The 25,588-nt window shown below is 39.8% G+C and overlaps 1 protein-coding gene across 1 annotated transcript; it reads left to right on the top strand.

Annotated features, from left to right (window-relative positions):
• The first annotated feature begins 343 nt into the window (after window positions 1-343).
• On the top strand, window positions 344-24,204 carry lrp3 (low density lipoprotein receptor-related protein 3). Its single transcript, XM_026937423.3, has 8 exons — window positions 344-1,090; window positions 6,498-6,636; window positions 9,384-9,589; window positions 12,291-12,685; window positions 13,214-13,435; window positions 14,007-14,479; window positions 16,522-16,654; window positions 20,139-24,204. The coding sequence occupies exons 1-8, from the start codon at window positions 1,012-1,014 to the stop codon at window positions 20,940-20,942; spliced, it is 2,451 nt and encodes an 816-aa protein (XP_026793224.3). The 5' UTR covers window positions 344-1,011; the 3' UTR covers window positions 20,943-24,204.
• Window positions 24,205-25,588: the final 1,384 nt, after the last annotated feature.

The raw sequence follows: 25,588 nt of genomic DNA, 5'->3' as shown, positions 1-25,588 counted from the left end.
GGAACACACCACAAGACCTGCTGTTTTGGAGATGCTCTGACCCAGTCATGTAGACACAATTTGGCCTTTGTCAAAGTCGCTCAGATTCTCATGCTTGCCCATTTTTCCTGCTTCCAACACATCAACTTCGAGAACTGACTGTTCACTTGCTGCCTAATATATCCCACCCCTTGGCAGGTGCCACTGTAACGAGGTAATCAGTGTTATTCACGTCACCTGTGAGTGGTTTTAATGTTCTGGCTGATGAGTGTAGATACTTGTGTTGGTGTGTGTTGCTGTGTGTGTTGTTGTGGGAGAAATCCCTCCAGCCTTCAGGGGGCGCCCTTTCACTCCTGAACCGAGCTCCAGTCGGAGAGGCTTCTTTAAACGGGATGGAAAACCGTGCAAACAGCCTGACCGTGTTTTCAGGAACGAATCGGGAAACAATGAAGCGTTTCATGCAGGTGACACAGCTGAGCGTTTTTGTTCAACTGCAGAAGAGCTGAGAGAGAAAGCAGAGCTCAGACATGCAGCTCTGCAAGCAGCCAGGGACTGACTGGTCAGGGCTTTTTGTCTGCGCTTTCCTTTCCTTTCCTTTCCTTTCATGCAGTAATCACTGCAGAGTATCAGCTTCTTTCCTTCATGCACTGGAGTCTTTATTTGTCTGAAAATGTCCTGGTCTTAGTTCACAATTAGTGCAGAGAGACAGGAGAGACTGAGAGCAATGGCTTGCATCAGTGGAACGCTGCTGCGCTCGCGCTGATGGGCAACAAAAACGCAGATGAAGGTGAACAAGAAGAAAAAGAGGAGATGATCATTTCATTCCCAGGTGAAGTGAAGTCTGGAATAAACATGGACTTTTTTTCTCCGACTCAGTGTTACAGCTGCTCTTACTTTGTGTCCTTGAGTCCTCTCGCGAATGGAGGTGTCAAATAAACAGATCTGGCTTTTCTAATCCAATTGACAAACACAGCGCCAGATGTGGAAGGAAACATCTGCAATGTGATCCAAGGAGTCACCTGCGCTTCCCACATGATGCTGAAGGTCGGAGGGATGAAGCTTTTCTTAATGAAGGGCTTGTTATTCCTGCGCTGGGCATGGCTTTGTTTGGGTGAGTAGCTTTAAATCCAATCCGGTTTCTTTCAGTGGCACAATAAACCAGATTTTACACACATCCGGATCCAGGTCCGGATCCAGATCCAGGTCTTCATGTCTAGTGAGCACACCAGAGGTGACACTTCTTTAAAAATGGATGAGGAAGCAAACAGGAGAGGAAACATCTTCTGGGTGCCTGTAGTTGGATTTTGATAGTCACTCAGCGTAATCTCACATCATCTCAGCGTGGTGTGAACAGGAGTTTAAAATGGATCTATGCCAGAGGTTTCCAACCCTGTTCCTGCAGAACCCCATGTCCTGCACTCATGAAAGGCTCATGAAAGGCTGTTCATTTGCTCACACACTTTCAGTAAGCGCTTCATTCTGGTCAGGGTGGTGGTGGATCTGCATCGGGCATACACACATCACAGGGTACCATGCACCAGGCCTGGGCGATAGGATGATCTAATATCAATATTGTGATAAATTCTGTCACAACACACTTTAAACGTTAAATTTTTTTTTTTACAGGTTTTTTTCCCCCTTTTCCAGTGTTGATTATTTTTTACAAATAAAATGATGATTTGTGTAAATATAAAAATAAAATAAATGTCAACACTGCTGTATTGCTGGCAGTTTGTGAGAAAACTTATATCTCATGATACATTTCGTACTGGATATTGTAGAGGTGCCTTGGAGATTTGTAATATGATATTTTTGTCATATCTCTCATCCCTATCATGCACACACACATTCACACTTAGGGGCACTTTATTTTAGCCAGTCCACCTACTGGCATGTTTTTGGGAGGTTGGAGGAAACCAGAGAACCCAGAAGGAGAACATGTGAAGCTCTACGCAGACAGTAACTCAGGATCGAACCGAGGACCCTGGAGCTGTGAGGGCTGTTAATTAGCTGATTCATTGATTCAGGTGTGTTAGGACAAAGGGAAAGAGCTAAAATGTGCAGGACGGGAGGTTTTCCAGGACCAGGGTTAGAACCTGTGACCTGGGCCACTGATCAAATCCCAAATGTCTCCTTGATCCCTGTATAGGTGTGTGTAGGTGCAGTACAAAATGGCATGATATCATCAAATGGCATCAAAATCTGCAAACTGCTCTGCTGGGTGAAGGTCTGGTCCTCTGATGAAGCCCCATGATGGGTGGAAGAAGCCCCTTGTTGGACAAAAAAGTGATTTGATGCTAAAAAATATTTATTTTATTTAAAACTTAATTAGTTAGATAAATTATAGCTGATTAGTGCGTTAGCAAGATAAATTACACATAGTTCGACTAAAAAGATATGCTGTTATTCATAATTATTTACATTATATGAAATTAGGGAACTACGGCTAACACGAGCTAACAATAGCTAAGAGAGTTACGTTAGCTACAGGTTAAGGTTAGTATGAGGACGTGTTGGCTGCAAGGCAAATCACAGCTTTATATTCATGCACTCGTTCTAATACGTTATCTTTTCTATCGTACATGTACCTCATATAAACATATTAAAAAAGGATTGTTATTTAACAACGAAAAACGTCTAAACATTGCTCTGATGAGGTTTTCTGGAAGGAGCTATTGATTTTAAATTTATGGAAGGAGTCTCCAGTGTCAGTGCTTTGTAACAGTCAGAGATAAAGCTGTAAATTTTTTTGGACCGCTTCAGGAAAGAAGAGTTTACGCTTTTAGGTTTCTTAGTTACGCGACAAGCTGCGTTTATTCGTCTTAGCTTCAAGAGAGAGGAAAAAAGATATCGCTGCTATAACGTAGGTCAGAACAGGAACTTGTCTTGATGTTCGGTGTGATAACAGTAACTCATAATTTTTATGATTATTCGTCTATAACAGCGAATCCCAAGGTGTTTTATTCCTTTTATACTTTAGTCTGTAGTGACAGTGATCAGTTGTGACAAGGAGGAAACCGAACCTAGAATTCCTCACTGCTGTTCCACGGGTTACATGAGACGCTGAGGTCAGTGAGGCACCCAAACGAACACACACTAGGGACTGTCGGAGGCAGCGATGTGCGATGTGGTCGCTTTAATGATCCCTAAAGTCCTGTAGGAAGCGATCATGTTCCATCAGACATGTTTCGAAAAGCATGCAGATGGAGCCTACAGGTCTGTCTTTAAAAAATGGCACTGGCACACCTGAGACACTGTGTTCATTCTGTCTCACCAGAGTCTCAAACACAATAGACCCTTTATACACACACACACACACACACACACACACACACACACACACACACACACACACACACACAAAACAGAGTGGATTTCTCCAAGTCTAGACATGCAGGCTCAAAAATGTAAGCATTCATAGCTGCAAATCTGTTTCTGACTGTATTTCAGCCTTTTTATTTTCCACTAGACGTTCTTTAAAAGTAAGAATTACTTACTATTAATTACATTTTATACAGAAAAGTAAAGATTCACTTCCTTCCACAGTTAACGCTAGCTCAAATCTGCTTACACAACAATGCTGTAGAATTCTCGATTGGTCAGAAGTGAAATCAACGTTAACGTTTCTATAGTAACAGCTCATTCATAGGGAAGTTTTCACAGGGAAGTTTATTTAAGATTTATGGAAGGAGTCTCCATTGTCAGCACTTTGGAACAGTAAGTTTTCTGACATCTTCAGGACAGAAGAGTTTACGCTTTGCGGGTTCACAGTAACATGACAAGCTGCGTTTCTTATTAACTTCGAGATAGAAAAAAGAGGCTGGTGAGGGAACGACTGTTTATAGCTGCTGTAATGAAAGTGAGAACAGGAACTAACATTGTTTCTGCAACATTAAATGTAGCTATAAATGGATAAAAAGTATGATGTCATTCATTGCTGTGGTATATGAGGGGTAAAACACATCAGGACATGCTGTTATAGGAAAATAATCAACTTCTGTTTATTGTATAATGTAATGTAATGATTAAAGGCTGCTCTAGTGTTGCTGATGAGAACTTTGTTCTAATGGCTGGTTTGTGCATCACTGTGCACTTTGCTAGTTGCTGTAATTGATTTGGTCATCGCTAACACTCCGAATCAGCCCACACAGGAAATGTCCAGCAGTCCGACTGGCTCTGAGATAGCAATGTTCTGTCTCTGTCGTTTGCTTTCTCTCTGAAAATATAGTAAATAATATGGTAAATAATGGTAAATTTCTGCTTAATAAAACATGCCTAAAAAGAGACACTGCAAAAATTTAACAAAAAAAAAAAAAAAAAATACACACGCACAAGTGAATATAATGCATTTAATCTTACTCAATATGAGCATATTATAAAAATAATTATAAAATAATTAGCTTATTTCTAAACATTTTCTAATTTGGACTAATGTTATTATCTGAAATTGTGGTATTCCTTTAGTAGACAATTTTGCTATATTTTGCAATCTTTAACGCATTTATTTCTTATATAAAAATGTTTTCTACTTTAATATTTATTAAATATGTAAAGAATATATCATTCGGTGTCATGCTGTTATCATAAAATAATAAACGATAAGCTGGTGTGATGAAGCAGAATTGCTGTTATCACCTTATTTTCCTTTAACGACCTAAAGTTAGAATTGTTATTATTATAGAACGATACGTCATGCTTTTTATCTGTTTATAGTTACATTTAATGTTGTGGAACATCCATGAAACACGGTTCAAACGCAGCTTGTCGTGTTACCGAAAAACCGCAAAACATAAACTCCTCTGTCCTGAAGATGTCAGAAAACTTGAAGTCACAGCTTTGTATCTGACTGTTACAAAGCACTGAAACATTAATATCTAGAAATATTTAAACATTTTATAATGATCTTTTAATAATATTAGACACGTTTACATGTATTCAGGATGTTTCAGTTGCCAAGATATCATTTGTTGTGTATTTTTTTAATGGCTGAAGTGAGTAGAGGTGCGGGTGTATCAGTAAAGAGAAGAACTGATAAAGGATGATGGAAACATTAGTGTTTAGAACAAGTTCATGATAAAGCGAGTGTGTATTTCAGAGTCTTTGTGACTGTGTGTACTTGGCTGAATGTCTTGTAATGACCTCATCTTGTTGCTCCCTCTTCTGAAGTAGATTTTTAAATTTCTTTTGCAGAATGTTTAGATTATTTTTTGCTTAAATTTTGGTTAAGGCTTGAATTGAAACAAACCCACAATCCCCGCTGTCCTCCTCTGTGGCTGTGCTTGTGCTCTTGCACGCTGACGCACTGGTGTCCGAGCCAAGTCACGCTTTCATCTGCGTCTGTTCATCTTTACAGTCAGTATCACACTGAGGTAGTGGTGTTACCTTCCTTCCTTAATTCGCTCTTCTGCTGTAACGACTTGCACAATCCAGTACAGGTCAAGCTGCATGGGAGATAAAACGTATCATTTGTGCAGTACAGTCTAGCATTGCGGATAGCTGTACACTGTTTTGGCAAATAATATCAAATGTTTTAAGAGAAGAGAGAGGAATAATTTAAAGAGTAGAAAAAGAGAAACATGCTGAGATAAGAAGCTCTGTTTTTTGTCACTAAAGCTCTGGGTCCTGGTGTTTAATTTGTCAGATAATCTGGATTAATATTCATTTTTTAAAAAATACAAATACATAGTATTTTATTGATATTTTATTCATTTGGTTATTGTTAGTTTTAGCCTAAAAAAAAGCAGATTGACAAGTTTAGTCAATGAAAATACAGGCTTTAGTCTTTTTTCTCTCTAAGTTTTTCACTATTTTCTTTCATATTCCCAAGTTTTAAATTGTTTACTTTATAAATCCACAAATTACAGGCCATTGCTACAGCTTCACTTAGGTGTAGGAAGTGTTTTATATGTAAAGCGCTTTTAACAATGGACATTGTCATAAAGCAGCTTTACAGAATGTATATAAGAAGATATAAATTTTTAGTGTATGAATTTATCCCTAATGAGAAAGCCAGAGGTGATGGTGGTGAGGGAAAATCTCCCTGAGATGATATGAGGAAGAAACCTTGAGAGGAACCAGACTCAAAAGGGAACTCATCCTCGTCTGGGTGACACCGAATAGTGCGATTATAAATAAATCCCTTTTATAACTGTGTACTACATGGACAAAAAGTGCAAGTCTGAATCATTTCAGAGTTTTTGTAAGTACTTTGTATTTTTGCACCTTCAGCTGTTTGCGCTCTTTATAAGTTCTGGATAAAATCGTTTGCCAAATGTGTAAATGTAAATATGAATTAGATAAGCAGTAGATAAAAAAAGAACAGCAAAAACGAGGCTTTGACATTAATTGGAAATAATTTTCCAAAGTCCAAAAAAATTTTGAGTGTATGAATTTACTGCTGTGTGTATGCGTGTGTGTTATTGTCACTGTAATGCCACACAGATGAGCCTTCTTCTAGCATGTAAACTTCAGTAATAGCCTTTAAACTGTGTTGTGTACTTTCTTCTTGTGTGTATCAGCTGCCTGTGGTGGGAAGGTGGAGCTGCACACAGAGAGAAGAGGAGTGATATACAGTCCATCCTGGCCTCTAAACTATCCTGCTGGAGTCAATTGCTCCTGGAACATCCAGGGGAACCGCGGTGAGGTCATCACTATAAGGTAACACACATTTTCTGGTTACACATTCGCTATTCTTTACAGCCAACGCCAGCAAACTCGTTGGCACTCTTCATACAAATGAGCAAAAATTATTAAATACAAATGAATAACACATATAATTAGTAATAATTTGCTGTATACACAGTATTTTTTCTTACAGCAAAACACTATTTCCAGAATTCCTACAATTAATATTTGGTAGCGCCTCCTCTGGAGACTTGCGCTGCCTTCTTAGCCATGGCTAATGACAACCTTTAAAATGGTTAAATAAAGGTATTGGTTAGATAAAAGTGAAATAAATTGGAAGATTCAGGGAGGCTTTTTCTTTCATGTGTGCATGAGCGTGCAGTTAGATATGAAGCTCACAGGACAAAGAAAGACCGCATTCATTAACTTCAGTGTGCGGTGCTGTGCTATGTTTATGTTTTCACAAATAGAACCAAAAAATCTTTTTGTTAAGAAGTATCGCAGGTAGGTACAAACAAAAATAATAACTGCACATACAGGATTAAAAAAAAAAACACAGTTCCACACACATCTTTATTTGAGATCAATTATGCACTGGAGTGATGTAGCTGAGGCTGAGGAACTGTAAGAGCCAGAATTCACACACCATGCTGACACTGCTGATGTTTCTGCAGATGAGTTTTTCCCAGTGTTTTCTCATTTTTCCAAGGCTGTAGTGGTAGAGGTAGTGTTCAAGTCTCCAGATTCAAGACTTTATTGTCATAAAAATTATATTGCACTATATTGCACATGGAACAGCCAGTCGCATTATATTCTTATCATGCACTTTTCTTACTTTACATTTTCTTGCACTACAAGAAAAGTACTGTACGGATTATATAAACTCTATAAAAAAGAAATAGCAGCTACTGTAGTCAAGTGCAAAAAGTCAAATGTCGATTTGCAGATGGTTTGTTACACTGTAGTGCAAGAGTTCTTCAGGTATGAGGTGTGGAGCAGCAGTCTGAAATTGTAAAAGGGGCGTTGGGGACGGTTTAGATCCAGGTGCAGATACAGATACGGATATTTGGAGCACTAAACTGATACAGATACAGAGAGTGGCATTGCGTCACACCCTTACTGTACCCAGGGAAATGAGAAAAATTTCTCATTTGACCACAACATGATTCTATTTGAAGCTCCAGTGACACTTGGTGACATTTGTGGATTGCTTTCAGGAAGGTTTTTTTTTTTCTTGTTTAGTGTAACCCTTCCAAACGGTGTAAAGTGTGGATTTATAGGCTGTTAAACGCTCTACTGCTGAACAGTGATTTTATCTGAGAGTGAGCAGAACTCCTGCGTGTATGTGCTCAGCATTTCTCTGAGCCATTTGATAGGATTACTGGCTTTTACTGCACTACAGACACATTTATTATACTCTCTCTCTCTCTCTCTCTCTCTCTCTCTCTCTCTTGGCATCTTGCACTCAAACTCAGTGCTTATGCTAGAACGCATTATAATAAATTCCTTGATTATTATCATTTAGTAACGTGAGTGACACTACTCATAGACTCATAGTCATGTGATCTGCTGCGTTACCCCTTTAATAATTATTAAAATTTCCAAGAATAATAATAAACATCAAACTTCATCACCAAGCACTTTCAGTACAATTATCGTTCTGGTTAACAATTATAACTTTTTAAAAAGATTTTAATTAATCAGATCTGAAATTATTGGCACCCTTCAATAGAATGAGCAAAAATTATAGTAGGGTAGGGCGATTTGACAAAACGCATCACATCACATTATTTAAAGACATTTCTATGATGCATGATGTACATCGTGATCTGTAGGTTGGGTAACAGACTGCCAGCAAGAACAGGTTCATTTAAAAATAAACCTTTAAAAAATTCGCTTGAAATATTTTTGTTTAATATCTATTTTCTTTGAAAATTTTATTAAAAATATTTTTAAAAAATGTTTGATAATATTTTTACGACATTCAAAACAATAGAATCTTTTAACATCAAATCAGCTGCATCAAAAAATTGCAATTATTTTATAAATAAATAAACAAATAAGCAAATAAATAAATAAAATTCTAAAAACATAGAGATGCCCACAATATCTCAAAAAAGTGTATTGTGACATAATTTATCACAATATTGTTATAATATTGTCACATTGCTAAGCCCTAAATGATTATGAAATATTACCACTTTACAGCTCCAGTCCCAGGTTCGACCCTGAGCTCAGGTTACTGTCTGTGTGGAGTTTCACATGTTCTCCCTGCGTCTGTGTCGGTCTTCTCTGGGTTCTCCGGTTTTCTCCCACCTCCCAAAAGGTGAATTGGTGACTCTAAATTGCCCGTGGGTGTAAATGAGTGTGTGAATGTGTGTGTGCGGTGTCCTGGCATCCCATTCAGGGTGTATTCTCCCGCGTCATACTCAGTGCTCCCGGATAAAGTCTGGATCCAACAATAAAGTGCTTACTGAAGATAAATGAGCGAATTTCTACTTATTTTTATGCAGGGTGTCAATACTTTTAAACGTATAGTTACACAATAATGGATTTGATAGAAGGTGTTTAGTGAATCTTTATAGCATATAGGAAAGATTTACTTTATCTTACTCAATTCGTTAATTTATGTTGCTAATTTTATGCTAGCGGGAGCTAGTTTTTCACGCTAGAACTGTCTCACACGTCTTTAAGATCCTTCAGGTTCAACTTTGTAATGTTAGGTCCTGCTTTTGCTGTATAAAGCCATCTTTAATCTCCTGCTCTGTGTTGTGGTTCAGCTTCCACAGTTTTGACGTGGAGGAGTCGGGGGGATGTCGGGGAGACTGGCTGCTGCTCGGCCCCACGTGGAAAGACGAGTATCGCGTATGCGGCTCGACTCTGCCTCCTCCATTCATCTCCTCCAGAGGTGCGGTGTGGCTCCACTTTCACTCGCAGGCCAACAGCTCGGGACAGGCGCAAGGCTTCCGGCTCTCCTATATACGCAGTGAGTAAATGTACTGTAGGAGCTCATGGGAGTGGAATTAAAACAATCAAAATATGTTCACAGCAGATTCCTCAGGGGTTCCTCTGGCTAATTAAAGGTTGCTTGTTTTAGGGAAACACTCTTGTAGGGTTCTCCAGGGTCAACCCATAAACTTGAAGGTTTTAGATTTAATATTTTCCTTCTAAGATTGTGGATCTTATGGCTGATGTAGAAGAAAAAAATTACTGAGAAGATACTAGAAATATCAAACGTGAAACCTGATGAGTTTGTCTAAAATAAACACGACAACTCCATGATAAATAAAAACTTACCCTGTAAAAAATGAAGACTTTTAATTTAGCAATATATGTCTGTATGTTCCTTCATTCATTCTAATTTTATTCTTAAATCCTATTCCACTTGTTTTAGCACCAGAATTCACCCCAATCCTGTGATTTCTCAAGTCAGAGAAGGACTGATTCCAAGACATCACATCCATAACACAAAAACACTTTTTAAAACAATACTTTTATATTGAAAATCTGTATGTTTCCGAACACATTCTTTCTACGTAATATTACGTAATATTCCTTCCATAATGCTGATTAACTGTTAATATTACATTTAAACATAAACATGTTGGAATGATTTCTGCCAGAATCTACTTTAGTTCAGTAGTTAGCCAGCAAACTTTCTTTCATCTTATTCTACTCAGTGAGTTACAGTTGTGTGTAAATGGAGATAATTGTAAGTCGCTCTGGATAAGGGCGTCTGCCAAATGCCATAAATGTAAATGTATGCGAATGTTGGCCAGATTACATTTATTACACTTTTTCTAGATATTGTTTGATGTTTTGCAAACATGAGACATTCACAATTGTAGTGAGGTGGCCGGTGAAGTTTCCTTCTGATGACTCTTCCATGCAGCACGACTCCTGTGTGTGCTAAACCTTCCTGCAGGTGCTTAGTGTCATATACGGATTGTGCTTTGCCTTTCTGCTCAGAAAATTGTTCTTAGTCCAGATGTTCCAGATGTTGTCTTGACTTACTTAGTTCCCCTTAACTGCCATATCTTAGTGATATTTTGGACAGTGGAAATTGTGAGCTAGACGTGCTTTCATATCTTTTCGTAGCCTTCTCCTGCTTTGTAAACATCAATTAAATTTATTTTCAGATCCTCAGTCAGCTGCTTAGAGGAGCCCATGGTTGTTGAGTACTACAAGGTTTGAAGAGTCTGAGAATTTATTATGCTGGAATTGTTGTTCCTAATGACAATTCTTGACCTGAGTCCTAATGAGTCACTTAAGGCGTACTGAGTTAATTTTCTGAGTCAAATTCCTGAGATTTTACACCCGGAAGAGTGTCCAATCTTTTGCACATGCCACAATTACTATTTTATTTTTTCCTATGTTTAAGATCTTATTCTACCACCAAATACAAAGGTACTGTGCATTAACGTTTGCAGGAAAATACTACGTCTTGTAAATAGTTTGCTGCAGACGTTGTGTTTACTTCTTCTTTTGTTCACTTCAGAAATCATTAAAAAATATCATTTGGCCAGGGGCGCCCAAACTTTTGCATACAAATGTATATGACAAAGTTCATTGTAAACCTGTGAAATACGGTCAGGGTAAGTAACTGATCTAATTTGTTGATACGAGTCACCTTGTTAAAGGAATTCAGCATGCAAATGAATCTCTTTGACAGTCGGTGGGTTTACTCTGGAGTTATTCCTTTTGGTGTCATTACACTTTATTGCAGCAGACAGCGTTTTTATAGCTTTCATCATGTTCGTTAAATTATTTCTGTGTATGTCTGTAATAGTAAGAGCAATAAACAGTCAGTAATTACTGCACTGTAGCTCCACATGCTGCAGTATAAACCCGCGAGTTTGTACTTGTACCACGCATTTGTAAGCGGGTATTTAGCAGGAATTTACCAGGTTATTTCTGTAGTGTAGAAATAAAGTGCTGCTGAATTCAGCTTTATTTTGTGGTTTACAGATAAAGCAGAACCAGTTGTGTGTTTCTTGGTTCGAGTTTTGAGTACTCTGTGTGTAAGACAGAGATTCCTGCTGCCGGTTACTCAGACAGATTTAATATGAAATTAATTTTTGATAAATTCATTTCATCTTGTTAGACCCTGTGGTTTTCTATGAAGGTGTTTGTCGTTTTTTTGGTCATTACTTTAGCATTAAGATGCAGTTTCTTCAGTGGGTGTGTATGGGTGTTTAGTTGTTTTTTTGTGACTGTGTCATTAGGAGAATGATTAAATTCTTCTGTGATTAAAATTGTGTTTTCTTAATTTCTCTCTCTCTCTCTCCCTCACACGCACTCTCTGTCTGTCTGTCTCTCTCTCTCTCTCTCTCTCTCTCTCTCTCACTCACTCTCTCTCCATCACTCTTTGTCTGTCTCTCTCCCCGTCACTCTCCCCGTCTCTCTCTGTCTGTCTGTGTATCTCTGCCTCTCTCTCGCTCTCGCTCTCTCTCTCTCTCTCTCTCTCCTGTCTGTCTGTCTGCCTGGCTGGCTCTGTCTCTCTCTCTCCGTCACTCTGTCTGCCTGCCTGTCTCTCTCTCTCTCTCTCTCTCTCTCTCTTGCTGTCTCTCTCTCTCCCTGTCACTCTGTCTGCCTGCCTGTCTCTCTCTTGCGCTCTCTCTCTCTCTCTCTCTGTCTCTCTCTCTCTCTCTCTCTCTCTCTCTCTCTCTCTCTCTCTGTCTGTGCAGGTCGTCTGGGAGAGAGCAGCTGTGAGAGTGATGAGTATCTATGTGGTAATGGGAAGTGCGTGCCGCGCTCCTGGCGCTGTAACGGTCTGGATGAATGCGGAGACAACACGGATGAGAGGAACTGCATTGGGCCTCCCACGCCCGCGCGGGCCAGCCTGTGCGCCCCGGGTACACTGGAGTGCAGCCTCGCCCAGTCGACCCACTGCCTGCCCTCAGCGCTGCGCTGTAACGGCGTGCACGACTGCCCCGACGGCTCTGACGAGGCTCAGTGTCCTGACATGGTGTGCGGAAAACGGCTGGCCAACTTCTACGGCATGTTCGCCTCGCCCGATTTCTTCCGGCCAAACCGCAGCACTGGCACAGACCTCTACTGCACCTGGTTCCTGGACACCCAGGTCATTTAAAATATACACCTCAAAATATACACTTTACTTTAAAAATGTCTGTTCATACAATATTCATACAATAGTTTATGTATGTAGATTTTATATTCTTTTTTGGAATTATAAGTTTTTAATAAATTGTGGAAATTCAGGGCACAAAACTATGTATGTACCGCTTCTATATACTTTATGTTCAAAAAATATTTTTTTAAATATTCTTCTAATTATACATTTATTATTGGGGAAATGTGTGGAATAAATATGGGTGGAAAAAGACAACAGTCTTAAAGTTGTATTATAATCAATATTAAAACCAAATGTGGGAGTAAATTTTACTTACAAGTACACTTGAACATAATTAACTTATGGTTTTTTTATATCATTATTTACTATTGTATTTAGAGCTGTCTGTAAATAGTGTAACATTCACCTCTTTCAGTATTCTTTTACTGGTCAAATCCTGACATTCTGACACAAATTCCTGACAACACACACACACACACACACACACACACACACACACGCACACACTGTGTGCAGGACCCGAAGCCTCTGCTGCTGCGGTTGGACCTGCAGTTGGGAGCGGGCGACTCGGTGCGTGTGTATGACGGCCTGGGGCAGCAAGCTGAGCGTCTGCTGCAGAGTCTCACACACCACAACAACCAGCGTTCAGCAGTGCTGGAGTCCTCGCAGGGGCAGATGAGCGTCCTGTACCACGCCAAACCACACAGCCAGGGGCACGGCTTCAACGCCTCCTACCAGGTGAGAACCAGAGCCAGCTTCCTCTTTAACTGCAGCGATAACGGAGTGTGTGAAATAAATTTAAAAATAGGAAAAGTGAATAAAGAGCCATTTAGAAATAAAGAAATAAATCCTACTTTTAACAAAGAATTCACGGTTCTCCTTAGAGGGTGCTGGTGGTGGGGTTAATTAATATAAACAATTATAGACAAAGGTCATTTATTTTTGTAGGAATTAAAGACCTAAAATTTTTTCATAGGGTTTTTTTGCAACACTGCTGTTCCTCTGACAGTTGGTTACCAAACCTACAGTATATATCATGATACACACTGTGTATTGTAAAAATGCCCTCATGCATTGTGATCTGATATTTTTGATATATCGCACACCCCTAAACAGAAACACCTTGCTATCTTTATCAGCCAGAAATGTTCATATCGGAACAGGGCTTGCTGCTGTGATGCTAGTCTTGCCAAGTCTTATTTTAGATCATTTTAATCATGGTGATTTTTGAGTATTAGTTTGACATACAGAAAACAAAAGAGGACATAACCTGTTATTGAACTTTGACCCTTCCCTCTCTGTCCTTCAGGTGAAAGGTTACTGTTTTCCGGGTGAGATCCCGTGCGGTCCAGATGAGGGCTGTTACTCTCAGCATCAGCGCTGTGATGGTTACTGGCATTGCCCGAGTGGCCGAGATGAGGAGGGGTGTGCGCTGTGTGCCCCGGGTCAGTACCCGTGCCAGGGGGCTGGAGGTGTGTGTTACTCGCCTCACGAGCGCTGTGATAATCAGAAACAGTGTCCAGACGGCTCGGATGAGAAGAACTGCTTCTCCTGCCAGCCGGGAACGTTCCACTGCGCGACTAACCTGTGCATCCTGGAGACGTGGCGCTGTGACGGGCAGGAGGACTGCGCTGACGGCAGCGACGAGCGTGAGTGCCAGGCTGCAGTGCCACGCAAAGTGATCACGGCGGCGCTGATTGGCAGCCTGGCGTGCGGCTTGCTGCTCGTCATCGCCCTCGGCTGTGCTTTCAAACTTTACTCGCTCAGAACGAGGGAGTACCGGTGAGGCGCCATCTGTTCAGCTCCGTCTCTCTGTAGTCGGGTTTCCATTTATGAATCTTACGCACATAATAGCGTAGACATTAGGATAATATTCAGATAAATGTGTCGTTTCTATGGAAACCAACAACTCAATGTCTTTATAGATGAAAAATGTAAACCAAACACTTGGTGTCATCATAGCGTGACGAAGCGAGTTCCTCTTACCACCCTGAAGTTGATTAGTTTTCGATAACAGCACATCATGAACTGTTTTATTCCTCTTATAGCACTTCAATTTGCCAACGAATGCAATTTTTTATTTATTAAAGAATGACACTACTTACTTTTTATTCATTTCTTGGTAATTTAATATTCTGGAACGTCCAGAAAAAAATTAGCTCCTGTTATCACTTATGTTATAGCGGCTATAAATAACCTCTCTCTCTAGTGCATTATTATAAACCTGCTATCTGCAGCCAGAGATACTGTCTAAGCTGCTGATATAGAAAATTAATCAGTGACTTATGACCAGTCAGAATCGAGAATTCAACAACGGTGTGGTATTAAATAATATTTAGTAACAGCCCAGGGCATTCAGTTTCAGTGACACATCTGTCTGTTTTTCATTTCTAGATGATAGACACTTAGACACTAGTCATGTGACAGACCAGGTAATTCCTCAAATACTAGAAACAGATTATTTCACTTGTTTTATTAATTATATAATAAAATATTCTGTAGTTGCAATTTCCAACATTTAACTTGGACACAATGTGCAGATTCTCTCTCTCTCTCTCTCTCTCTCTCTCTCACACACACACACACTCGCTCTCTTTATATCATTACATCACTCTTCTCTCTTCTTACCATCTGTTCTTATCACCTCTCCTCTTTCATCATCCTTTTTTTCTGCTGATTCAATTTGTGTCAGTAGAGAGCATGTACACTCTCACCCACCCACACACACACGCGCACACACACACACACACACACACACACACACACACCTCCTAGCATCCACAGTGATGACAAATGAAAGTAAGCTTTAGTCAATAAGTGCTGCAGCTGTTCAGATGATGCAGCATCACTGCTCTAAGTCAGGACTTACACTATTGATCTGAAATAGAGAGGAAAGAGAGAGAGAGAGAGAGAGAGAGAGAGACAGAAAGAGAAACAGTGAGAAACAGAGAGAAAGAATGAGAAACAGAGACAGAAAAAGACTGTGAGAGAGTGAGAAAGAGGACAAAGAGAGTGAGAAACAAAGGGAGAGAGAGAGAGAGAGAGAGAGAGAGAGAGAGAATTCACTGTATATGCACATTGATATAAAGTCTTTTGTTCCATATGGAAATAGAAAGACGAACACACAATGCACTCTCCATTCAATTGCTTAATATCATGAGAGCACTGTTGCTAAGCAACACAGCATAAACTAGCAAATGACTGAGGCTAACCACTTAGCTAGCTAGCATGTAGCTGTTATATAGATGTTTATATGAGGGCAGATGTGAGGGCAGAATGATCGAAGAAATGAGACAAAACTATTTGGAAGATCAACATTTCTCTGTTGGCGAATTACTACTAAAAGACTTAAAAGTAGTAAAACTGCAGCCAAAACTAAGAATTATTAACCAGTCATGAGAATCAACAACAGGTCTCATTGTGAACTAAAAAACCTGTGAAAGCAATAAAAAAAATTAAATTCTGAAGAATGACACAAGACTGAGTCCTGGAAACCTCTCATGAACATGATGACACATGACTTCATTTGAACACAGCATTATTTCTAAAGACCGAGCATTTTTAATATCACTTCTTTTATTTGTTACTGTCAGATTCAAATAACCTAAAAATGAGCTCTGTAATTTAGGTAAGAGTTGTAAATATAAGCACATAAAGTTTCCTTATGGAAAAATATTTTTCTCTGCTTTTAGTAAGACTTTTTAAAGTGGGCCGTTTGGACTGGAGCAGAACGTCAGGCTCAGGGGTTCGTATGATGATTTTAGAGGCTGTAGCAGTTCATTGACTCATTTTTATATAAAATATCTTTCTGTGTATCTCCACAGAGCGTTTGAAACTCAGATGACTCAGCTGGAGGCGGAGTTTGTTCAGAGAGAAGCTCCGCCCTCATATGGTCAACTGATTGCTCAGGGTCTAATCCCACCTGTGGAGGATTTTCCTGCTTATAATCCTGCTCAGGTAAATAAATCTTACACAGCTACACGCATGTACATGTTCACACACACACACACACACACACACACACACACACACACACACACACACACACTCTCACCCAAAATCCAGCAAAACATGCAGGCACAGTAGTAGTCCCTACTTAAGTTGTAATTAAACTAAGCTAAACTACATTAAACTAAAATAAAATGAAATAAAATAGAGCAGCATACAAATTAAATATTACAATAAAAGACAGCAATTTGTTATATTTTTGTTTTTTCCACACATAATAATTGACATCAAAATGTTTGATGTACACTCGCCATCCACTTTAATAGGAACACCTGTACATCTGCTCATTTATGCAGTTATCTAATCAGCCAATCGTGTGGCAGCAGCACAGTGTATAAAATCATGCAGATACAGGCCAAGAGCTTCAGTTAATGTTCACATCAGACATCAGAATGAAGAAAAGTGTGATCTCTGTGACTTTAACTGTAGCATGGTTGTTGGTACCAGATGGGCTGGTTTGAGTATTTCAGAAACTGCTGATCTCCTGGGATTTTCACACACAACAGTCTCTAGAGTTACACAGAATGATGCGAAAACAAAAAACACTGAGTGAGTGACAGTTCTGTGGGTGGAAAAGCCTCATTGAGAGAAATCAGAGGAAAATGGCCAGATTGGTTCGAGCTGCCAGGAAGGATATAGTAGCTCATATAATCACTCTTTACAACCGTGGTGAGCAGAAAAGCATCTCAGCATGCACAAAACATCAAACCTTCAACTGCATGATTTTATGCATTGTGCTGCTGCCACATGATTGGCTGATTGGATAACTGCATACATGAGCAGGTGTACAGGTGTTCCTATTAAAGTGGATGGTGAGTGTATATCTATATCCTTATAAATAAAACCAAAATAAGAATAGATTATATCATACTTCTAATGTGTTCACAATATTAGAACATTATACCTTTAATCAACCATTTGTTAATGCTAATATAATTATAATTAATATTTATTAGTATTTACTAATATAAGAGTCGAGGCACTCAGCAAACATGACTGACTACAGCAAATCTATATTCACTAGCCAATCATTTTGCATTGTGACTGATGGATTGTTATGAAATTTTGTTAATGTATGAATGTTACCATTAATTATATAGATTAATTACTTACAAGGAGGAAAATAAAAGAACTTAATCAGCCAGTCAAAGATTATTTGTATTACCTCTAAACTCTGGAGTAGAGGATGTTAGGAATGCTTTATACGTAGCTCTCAAGGTTTTTAAATGTCAGATTAAAACCTAATTTTTTAACTGTTCATAGATCTTGGGTCTTTTATCTTATTAAAATATTTAAATAATTTGTAGTGATTCATAAATGTACAGTTAATTCATTAATGTTTGTAAAATGATTCCTTAATGTACCGTATCATACTGTATTTTTGACTTATTATTATTTGCAAAACTGGAAGTTTTTTTTTTTTTTTTTTTTGAAACTAGGGTTTATGTGTGTACTAGTGCTTGGACCCCTTGGTGATTGCTGCTTGTAGGTATATTTTTTAAGGTTTATGAATTGAAACTTCTTAAAAAAAAATGTTAAAAAATCACAGCGAGCGTGGTCAGATCAGTAAGTTCTCAGTCAGTAAAACCGCAGAGGATTAAGTGGCTTAATATACATTAATATTTTGTTTTACAGATTCAGTGAATCTTGTTAGATGTTTCTAAAAGTGGAATTGTTTTGCTGGTGTAGTGTGTGTGATTCGAATATTCTTTAAAAATATCATGAATATTTTCAGATATTGACGTTATGGTGCTACTATTTTAGCATCTTGACTTTATTAAAGACAACATTCTGGTTTGCTTTTGTGTTAATATACTAGCATACTAGCATAAACGAAAACCACGGCTGACTTAAGTGAGAGAGAGAACGTGGTGAAGGTCACAGTAACGGTGTAATAGAACAGCCGTGCTGTCTTATTTAGCCTGCAGCCGTCCGAGCTTTCTGCACGCAGTCAGTGCCAGACGGTTTTATTACCTCCAAACTCTGCAGGAGTGAAATTTCTCTCCTTACTGACTGATCTGCATGCGAGACGAGGAGGCAGAGACTGTCTCTATGGGAATGGAAGATGTATCGCCGATTGATTGACAGGTCTGCTCAGTGGACACGCCCTTATTTTTCTCTGAGTGACTCTTAGACACAAAAACACATTTTCACAAAGTCAGGACTCATAAGTGTGTGTGTCAGGAGTGTGACAGGACGGCGCTCAGAGCTCAGCGTTAATACAAACCGAATTTATGAAAAGGAACGGTTCAGCCGTGCGTAGTAGTGCTCATGTCAGCGTACAACAGTTTCTGAGTGAGAGCAGTGAGAAGATTTCTCTTGGCATAATTAGCGCTCTACAGTGCTTCACATGGACTTCACGTGGAAGTTCTCGCTGAGACGCTTTCACATGCCCAGGCTTGTTTGATGTTTTCTTTTTCATGGCGCAGTGATAACAAGGCCTCGTGTGCTACAGCTGGTGCTTATTAGTGTCCTCCAGCCATGCTGTTTTTAGAGCACCCGGAGTTTCACACTCCTCCAGCTCACCGTGTTACTACATCCTGAATAAATGCCATGCGGTTTGGAGACTCAGAACTGGCAGAAGTAGAACAGAACTTCACCTGGATTTTATCGCATAGTCTTTCAAACTGAGAACTCTAACCCTACATTCATACTCATGAGACTATTACATGCTGCGTTCAACAAAGCAACAGCCAGCATTCATGACATGGAGCTGTGATTTCAACAACGGTGGCAAAGAGATAATAAGCGCAATAAGCTGTGAGATTTTCTCAGTTCTAAGCAAATTAGATATGACGCTGTAATGCGAAAAAACCAAATGATCAGCTCAAATGATTCCATGTGTGGTCTGACATTTCTTGGGTTTCCCACTCCCAGATTTAGTACCTACATGAAATTAATGTAGAAAAATGCATAAAAATCTTATTGCCATGGTTTCATCTTATCATGTCATATATGACTTCTCAATAAATGTGCATAGAGACTTTAGGAAGAAAAATAAAGATCATTGGTGCCTCATCATGCTTTGCTAATATGACAATGAAGCTAGTATGAAGCCGAGCATGTAACATGCAAATCAAACTTAAATGCATTTTAAACACAAGTGGTGTATAAATTGTATAGTGGGCTGTAGGCTATACATTTTAGATACTATTGTTTCTTGTCAGGATAAAAAAAGGCCATGCCCACAAGTGACAACAGTGGTGATCGCTACACACCCACCAGAGGAAAAACTACAAGTGATACGATTTGCGCTTTTTAGTGTGAACGTAGGGTTACGATATGTCTTGTGTTTAAAAAAAAAAAAAAAAATACATGTCTGCACTTAAATCTATTGTGTTTATCTGTATCGATTCGCTTTATCATGCTTCTGTGACTATGATTTGCTCTGCACATGTTTGCATGCACACTTTGCTTTCTCTTTCCGGCTCAGGCGTCTGTCCTGCACAGTCTCCGCTCAGCCATGCGGAGACAGATGAGGCGTCATTCTTCCCGCCGAATGGCATCGCGCCGCAGACTGGGTCGCCTTTGGAGTCGTCTGTTCCAGCGTGGGAGTCGGCTGCGTGGTCATATCCTCCTCCTTACACCGCCTGGGCGCACACACACTCCCTCACAGACACACCCTCTGCCTTCTGGTCACACACACGTCAGCTCTCGGACTGGGAATAACAGCCACTGTGCTGTGGAGGGGCAGAGCGGCGAGTGGGTGGACCTGCAGGCTCACGCCGAGGCGCTGTGCTTAGCCGAAAGCGGGTTGCCGGCGTCATCACCCACATCACCAGCCCTGCCACGCTCCACCTCAGACACGCTGGAGGACGAAGACGACGAGAATGATGACGAGGATCGTAATCGAGCATCAGATCTTAGGCCCAGAGATGAGCGCAGATCATGTGGAGCTCCATGTCGACCCTCACGTCTACCGTTTCAATCACGTGTGTCCAGGAGGGTCGTCCAGGGACTCGCGGCAGAACTGGGAGCCACGCCAGTGACGCGCTACTCCATACTGGGACTCTCTCCTCTGTCCACGCCTGAGTCTCTGACGTCATCCAGCAGCCAGAATGAGGACGATATGAATTCACCGACACACACTGATCCCTGCGCAAACACTCGCACTGATCCACACACTGACCTTAACACACACTCAGCAGTTAGAGATAAAAGTGTAAAGCGAAACGGGATGCAAAGCGGACAAACGAGCAGTGACGAAGACGAGGACGATGTTCTGTTCATGCACTAGAGGGCCTTCTTCATCCTCTTTTAAACTTTTTACAACTTTAACAGAAATCTTGATCACAGAGTGTGTGGAAAAGTTTAACAATGACCATTCAACACAGAATACTTCAATCATGACATCATTTTTATTATATACATAACACTGTAGACTGAATCTCTTTATATTTTGCAAAACAGAAATAACTGTAGGTGCAGACATGAGGAGTCAGGAATGTGTGCAGACGTGGCCAGAGGATCTTTGGGGGGGATGTGGGCGTGGTCACAGTTTCTGCAGGAGCATGTGGTATGTGGTCAAACAGGTAGGTGAGTGTGGTCAAAATTTCTGTAGGATTGTGTGGGAGTGTACTAAGCGTTTCTGCAGGAACATGCGAGGTGTGGTTACAGAATGTGGAGGCAAGTGTGTGGGTTACGGTACCTGTTGGAGCGTGTGGATGTTCTACAGTTTCAGAGTTCAGCAGTTTCTGAGTTCCTCCAGGAGCATGTAGGTGTGTTCAGTTGGTGCAGGTATATTTGGGGGCGTGGTCAGTGTTTCTGTAGGGGCATATCGGTATGGTCACATTTTCTACAAGGACACGTGGGTGTGGTCATTGTTTCTGCAGGAGCATGTGGGCGTGGTGACAGATTGTGCAGGGACATGGCTGTGTGGTCATAGTATCTGTAAGAGCTTGGGGTCTGGTCGGTGTTTTTGTACGAGCATATGGAGGTGGGCATTGTTTCTCCCGGGCCATGTAGGCGTGGTCAATGTTTCTACAGGTGCATATGGGTGTGGTCACGTTTTTTTTGTACGAGCATATGGAGGTGGGCAGTGTTTCTCCTGGGGCATGTAGGCGTGGTCAGTGTTTCTACAGGTGCATATTGGGTGTGGTCACGGTTTGTACAGATAAATGTGGGTGTGGTCTGTTTCCGCAGGGACGTCTGTGTCTGGTTAGAGTTTCTTTAAGAGCATCTGGGCGCTGAGTCCCAGTTTTTGCAGGGACGTCTGAGTGTGGTTAGATGGTTTACAGATGCATGAGGGCGGGATCAGAGTTTCTACAGAAGCATGTGGGAGTGGTTATAGTTTCAGGTGGGCGTGATTAGCGTTTCTGCAGTTTTTGGCTCGGGATTAAAAAGCACAGTCTTGTGCACATTTCCCAAACATGAACCTGAATGTGGGATGAACTAAAATACGCACATTTTTGAAAATCTGCTTTACAAATTAGAACCAGTGGAGTGCTCGTTCTCACTACACGTCTTTATTCCCTGTAAGTCTTTACGAGTTTGAGGATTGAAATCCAGATTATAACGTAAAGATGGATAAAGTGTATCAACTGTGCCCGAAGTGATGTTTCAGGACTGAAGTTTTGTGCAAAACGGTTAAACGTGGTCACTCGTGGCCGTAATTGCGGTGCGTAAGGCTCTCTTTTGGGGAGCAGAGATCTCAGGGATGTGTGTGCTGGTTTCTGGAAGAATGTGTCATTATATTTATATCCATACTTGTGTCTGATCAGCATGTGGTGGTGAGATGTTGTGATTTGAGGATGTGGTCAGTGTTAGTTTTCTGTAGGCAGCAGTTAGAAATGGATAAATACCTCGGAGGAAGAAGGAGTGAGATTATAGACCTGAGCGCGCACACACACACACACACGCACACACACTGCATTATTTTATTAAGGTATTTGTTCTGACACAAGCTGCTTGTGAGAAGAGTTGTGAAAAAGTGGAAAGGTGAAAGATTTTATGGACTTAAGTAACGCCATACATACAAACGGGTGACGAATTAAAGGAAAAACGCTGGCCCTGTTATGATCAAGGGGGTGTATTTATTTTTTCACCATGATCTGGCTCCACTTGTTCCCTTAGACTGAAGCGTCACTGCAAATCAATACAAAGTTCTTGTTTGATGAAACAGTCCTCTCCTGGTGGGGGTGGTCTCTTCCTAGATGACTCCGCCCCCCATCCACAGTGCACGAGGGCTCACTGAATGGTTTTATGAGGATTAAAATGATGTAATATCGTATGCTATGGCCTTCACACTCACCACGTCTCAACCCTGTAGAACATTTCGGAATGACGTGTTAGACAGCGCTCTCTCAACACACCAGGGGAAAATCTTTCGGAAGAACGCTGTTCATTGCTCCAGTACAGATCCAGTGACTTGTAGAATTGATGCCACGGAGCATTGAAGCTGTTCTGGTGGATACTTCACGTTGTTTTTTCCTTTCATTTGTCACCCTTCTGTATATCGTATACCTCTGGGATTTGATTTTATTCCACCAGGAGTGTTTTTGGAAGTAAAAAGGTGTGAAAGGTTGAGCAATAAGGGACTTTAAACTGTGAGAGGAACATCGTTCATTTCTATTTCCTGTTTAATCTGGGGTTGTTATTTTAGCCACATCTTGGTGATCTGATGGTTAACTTTAATTATTTAGACTAAATTAAAACGTTGGACAGGTTGTAGGAGGATCCAGAGGCCCACTAATGCTTACTGGTCACTTTTTTTTTTTTTTTTCAGTTTTGTCAGTTTAATTATTCCTGTACTAATTTAAAGTGGTAAAATCCCTTGCTGTTTTAATCCTGGTCAGATAACGTGCCAATGCAGAGAGAGCTATCAGAACAAATACTGAATGTGTCGTGTTTTTACAGCGAGAGGAATTTGGAGTTAATGTGCCATTGGAGAGATTGTGCGCTTTCAGAAACCACTGCTGCTAAGTTGCGTAAGACAAAGTATCTACTTTTGTGGGTTTTTTTTTTCCTTGGCTCTTATACGTAGATTGTACTCAAAAACGTAATTAAAACATTTCTTCAAAATATTCGTTTTTCACTTCTTTATTATCTTTCATCTGACATTCATCTGTCATCATTCATATCAAGCCTCTGGCTAGTAAGTATATCACTGCAGTGATAAGAAAAAGTCTAACACTGTTTGAAAACATCAGCTGCACTGTATATGCAGGTAACTCCTTCCTTCCAACGAGCAAGTGCAGAAAATAAATATCATTCAAATTTTCCACTCAAATAACCAGCGAAAACAATTACTTCTGGTAAAAAATCATCCAGAACGTTTTTGACACTCCTAAGTAATTTTTAGAATTAAAGCAAAATTTGTGATCCAAGAATAATTTTCTTTTCCAGTTGCTCTTAGTATTCAGAAATTCCTCACATGTGAAAACCAAAAAGCATTTCACACAATGGACAAATGGTTTTGTCGGTGCCAATAATTCATGAATATTTCATGAAGAACAGACAAGCAGAAATGGACGAGAGATAACCTTTGATTCTTTGAGTTTAACTTGAGATATTAAAAATCTAAAAAAATCTAGTTACAAATTTTTGCTAGTTTGTTGATGTATACATTATTCTTTCTTTCTTTCTTTCTTTTTTTTTTTTTTTTTTTTTTTTATATAAAGTTTATTGGTTGTGGTTATACGTATTACCACAGAAGCACATCATGAACAGTTGGCTAGCATCTCCTAACTAGCATTATCATTATGCGTGACCTTACATTTTTAACACTTTTTAGTAAATAATGTGATGGTGAATTTCTCCTATACACTCAGCTCCAGAAGTATTGGCAACCTTTATGATGATAAGCAAAAAATGAATATATAAAATGTTCATGAATTCAATGAATAGGTTTCCTAGGCAATTTTTTAGAAATGTTCAGAAATTTAATTATGCTTCTGATTTATCTTGTACAATATTATCATAATGGATGCCAATAATTATGGAGAATTGACTGGTGGTGATGGTGACTTCCACATGATCCAAGTGAAATCCACATGATACTGAACGCTTTGTATCTCCAGACGCATCTGATTCGGAGTCTGCGTCTTTCCAGTTCATAAAAATTACCTTAAAAATATCAAGAACGTTTTTTTTCCTTCCTCTGTGAAGTTGCTGTTTTGTAAATATCAGCTTTTCTTTTGACAGCAGTGATACATTATTAACCAGCTGAACTCTAAATAGTTTGCTAGATGTGTTTACAGATCTGTCAGTAAGCGAGAGGAAAAAAAAAAAAAGGAACATTTTCTGTTTCGTGTCATCAGAGGCTTCTGATTGTTTTTGTCCCAACAGATTTGTTCAAACAGATGCCAGAAGCAAAGCTGTCATCTGGCACCAAGTCTATAAAAAAAAATTAAAAAAACCCAACAACAACAACAAAAAAACAACACAATCTGCCAAGTGTTCAGTTGGGAAAACATTAATGAGTATTCAGAAAATTAAGCTGTCGTCAGTTTGTTAGAGAAAGAAAGTTTAATTCTTTGTTTAAATAGATAACGTTTGTTGGACTTTTCATTTCTCTGATGCAACACGATGCCTTCTATAAAAGTTAGCAACGCTGATCACGTTTCCTCTTTGTGTTTAAAGCCTAGATCCTTGAGTTTCTGAATGATTCTTGGTAACAATCTGTAAATTAAACACGTAAGTCTAACGCACGGCCCGTGGGTCAGGACCGGCCCGAAGGTTGTGATACGGCTCACCAAACGAATTTGCAATCCGTATTCTAAATTAAAGCTGAATTGAAAAGATTAGAAAAAAGAGCTAGTCTTTGTTATTCCACTAGGAGGCAGTATAAAGCGATAAACTCAGCTACTGACAAAATGTGCTAATGAAATTCAAATGAAATCGTTCATTAGCAAGCTAAACGTAACGTTCTAACCACGTTTCTTT

This window comes from Pangasianodon hypophthalmus, chromosome 25 (genome assembly GCF_027358585.1).
Source record: "Pangasianodon hypophthalmus isolate fPanHyp1 chromosome 25, fPanHyp1.pri, whole genome shotgun sequence".
Classification (NCBI taxonomy): Eukaryota; Metazoa; Chordata; class Actinopteri; order Siluriformes; family Pangasiidae; genus Pangasianodon; species Pangasianodon hypophthalmus.
The sequence above is the reverse complement of the archived record's forward strand: the minus strand, read 5'-3'. Positions and strand labels throughout refer to the sequence as shown.

Coding starts and splice junctions, on each gene's coding strand:
- lrp3 (XM_026937423.3), top strand. CDS start 1,012: ATGATGCTGAAGGTCGGAGGGATGAAGCTTTTCTTAATGAAGGGCTTG. Junction 12,686..13,213: donor CCTGGTTCCTGGACACCCAG/GTCATTTAAAAT, acceptor CACTGTGTGCAG/GACCCGAAGCCTCTGCTGCT. Junction 16,655..20,138: donor CTGCTTATAATCCTGCTCAG/GTAAATAAATCT, acceptor TTTCCGGCTCAG/GCGTCTGTCCTGCACAGTCT.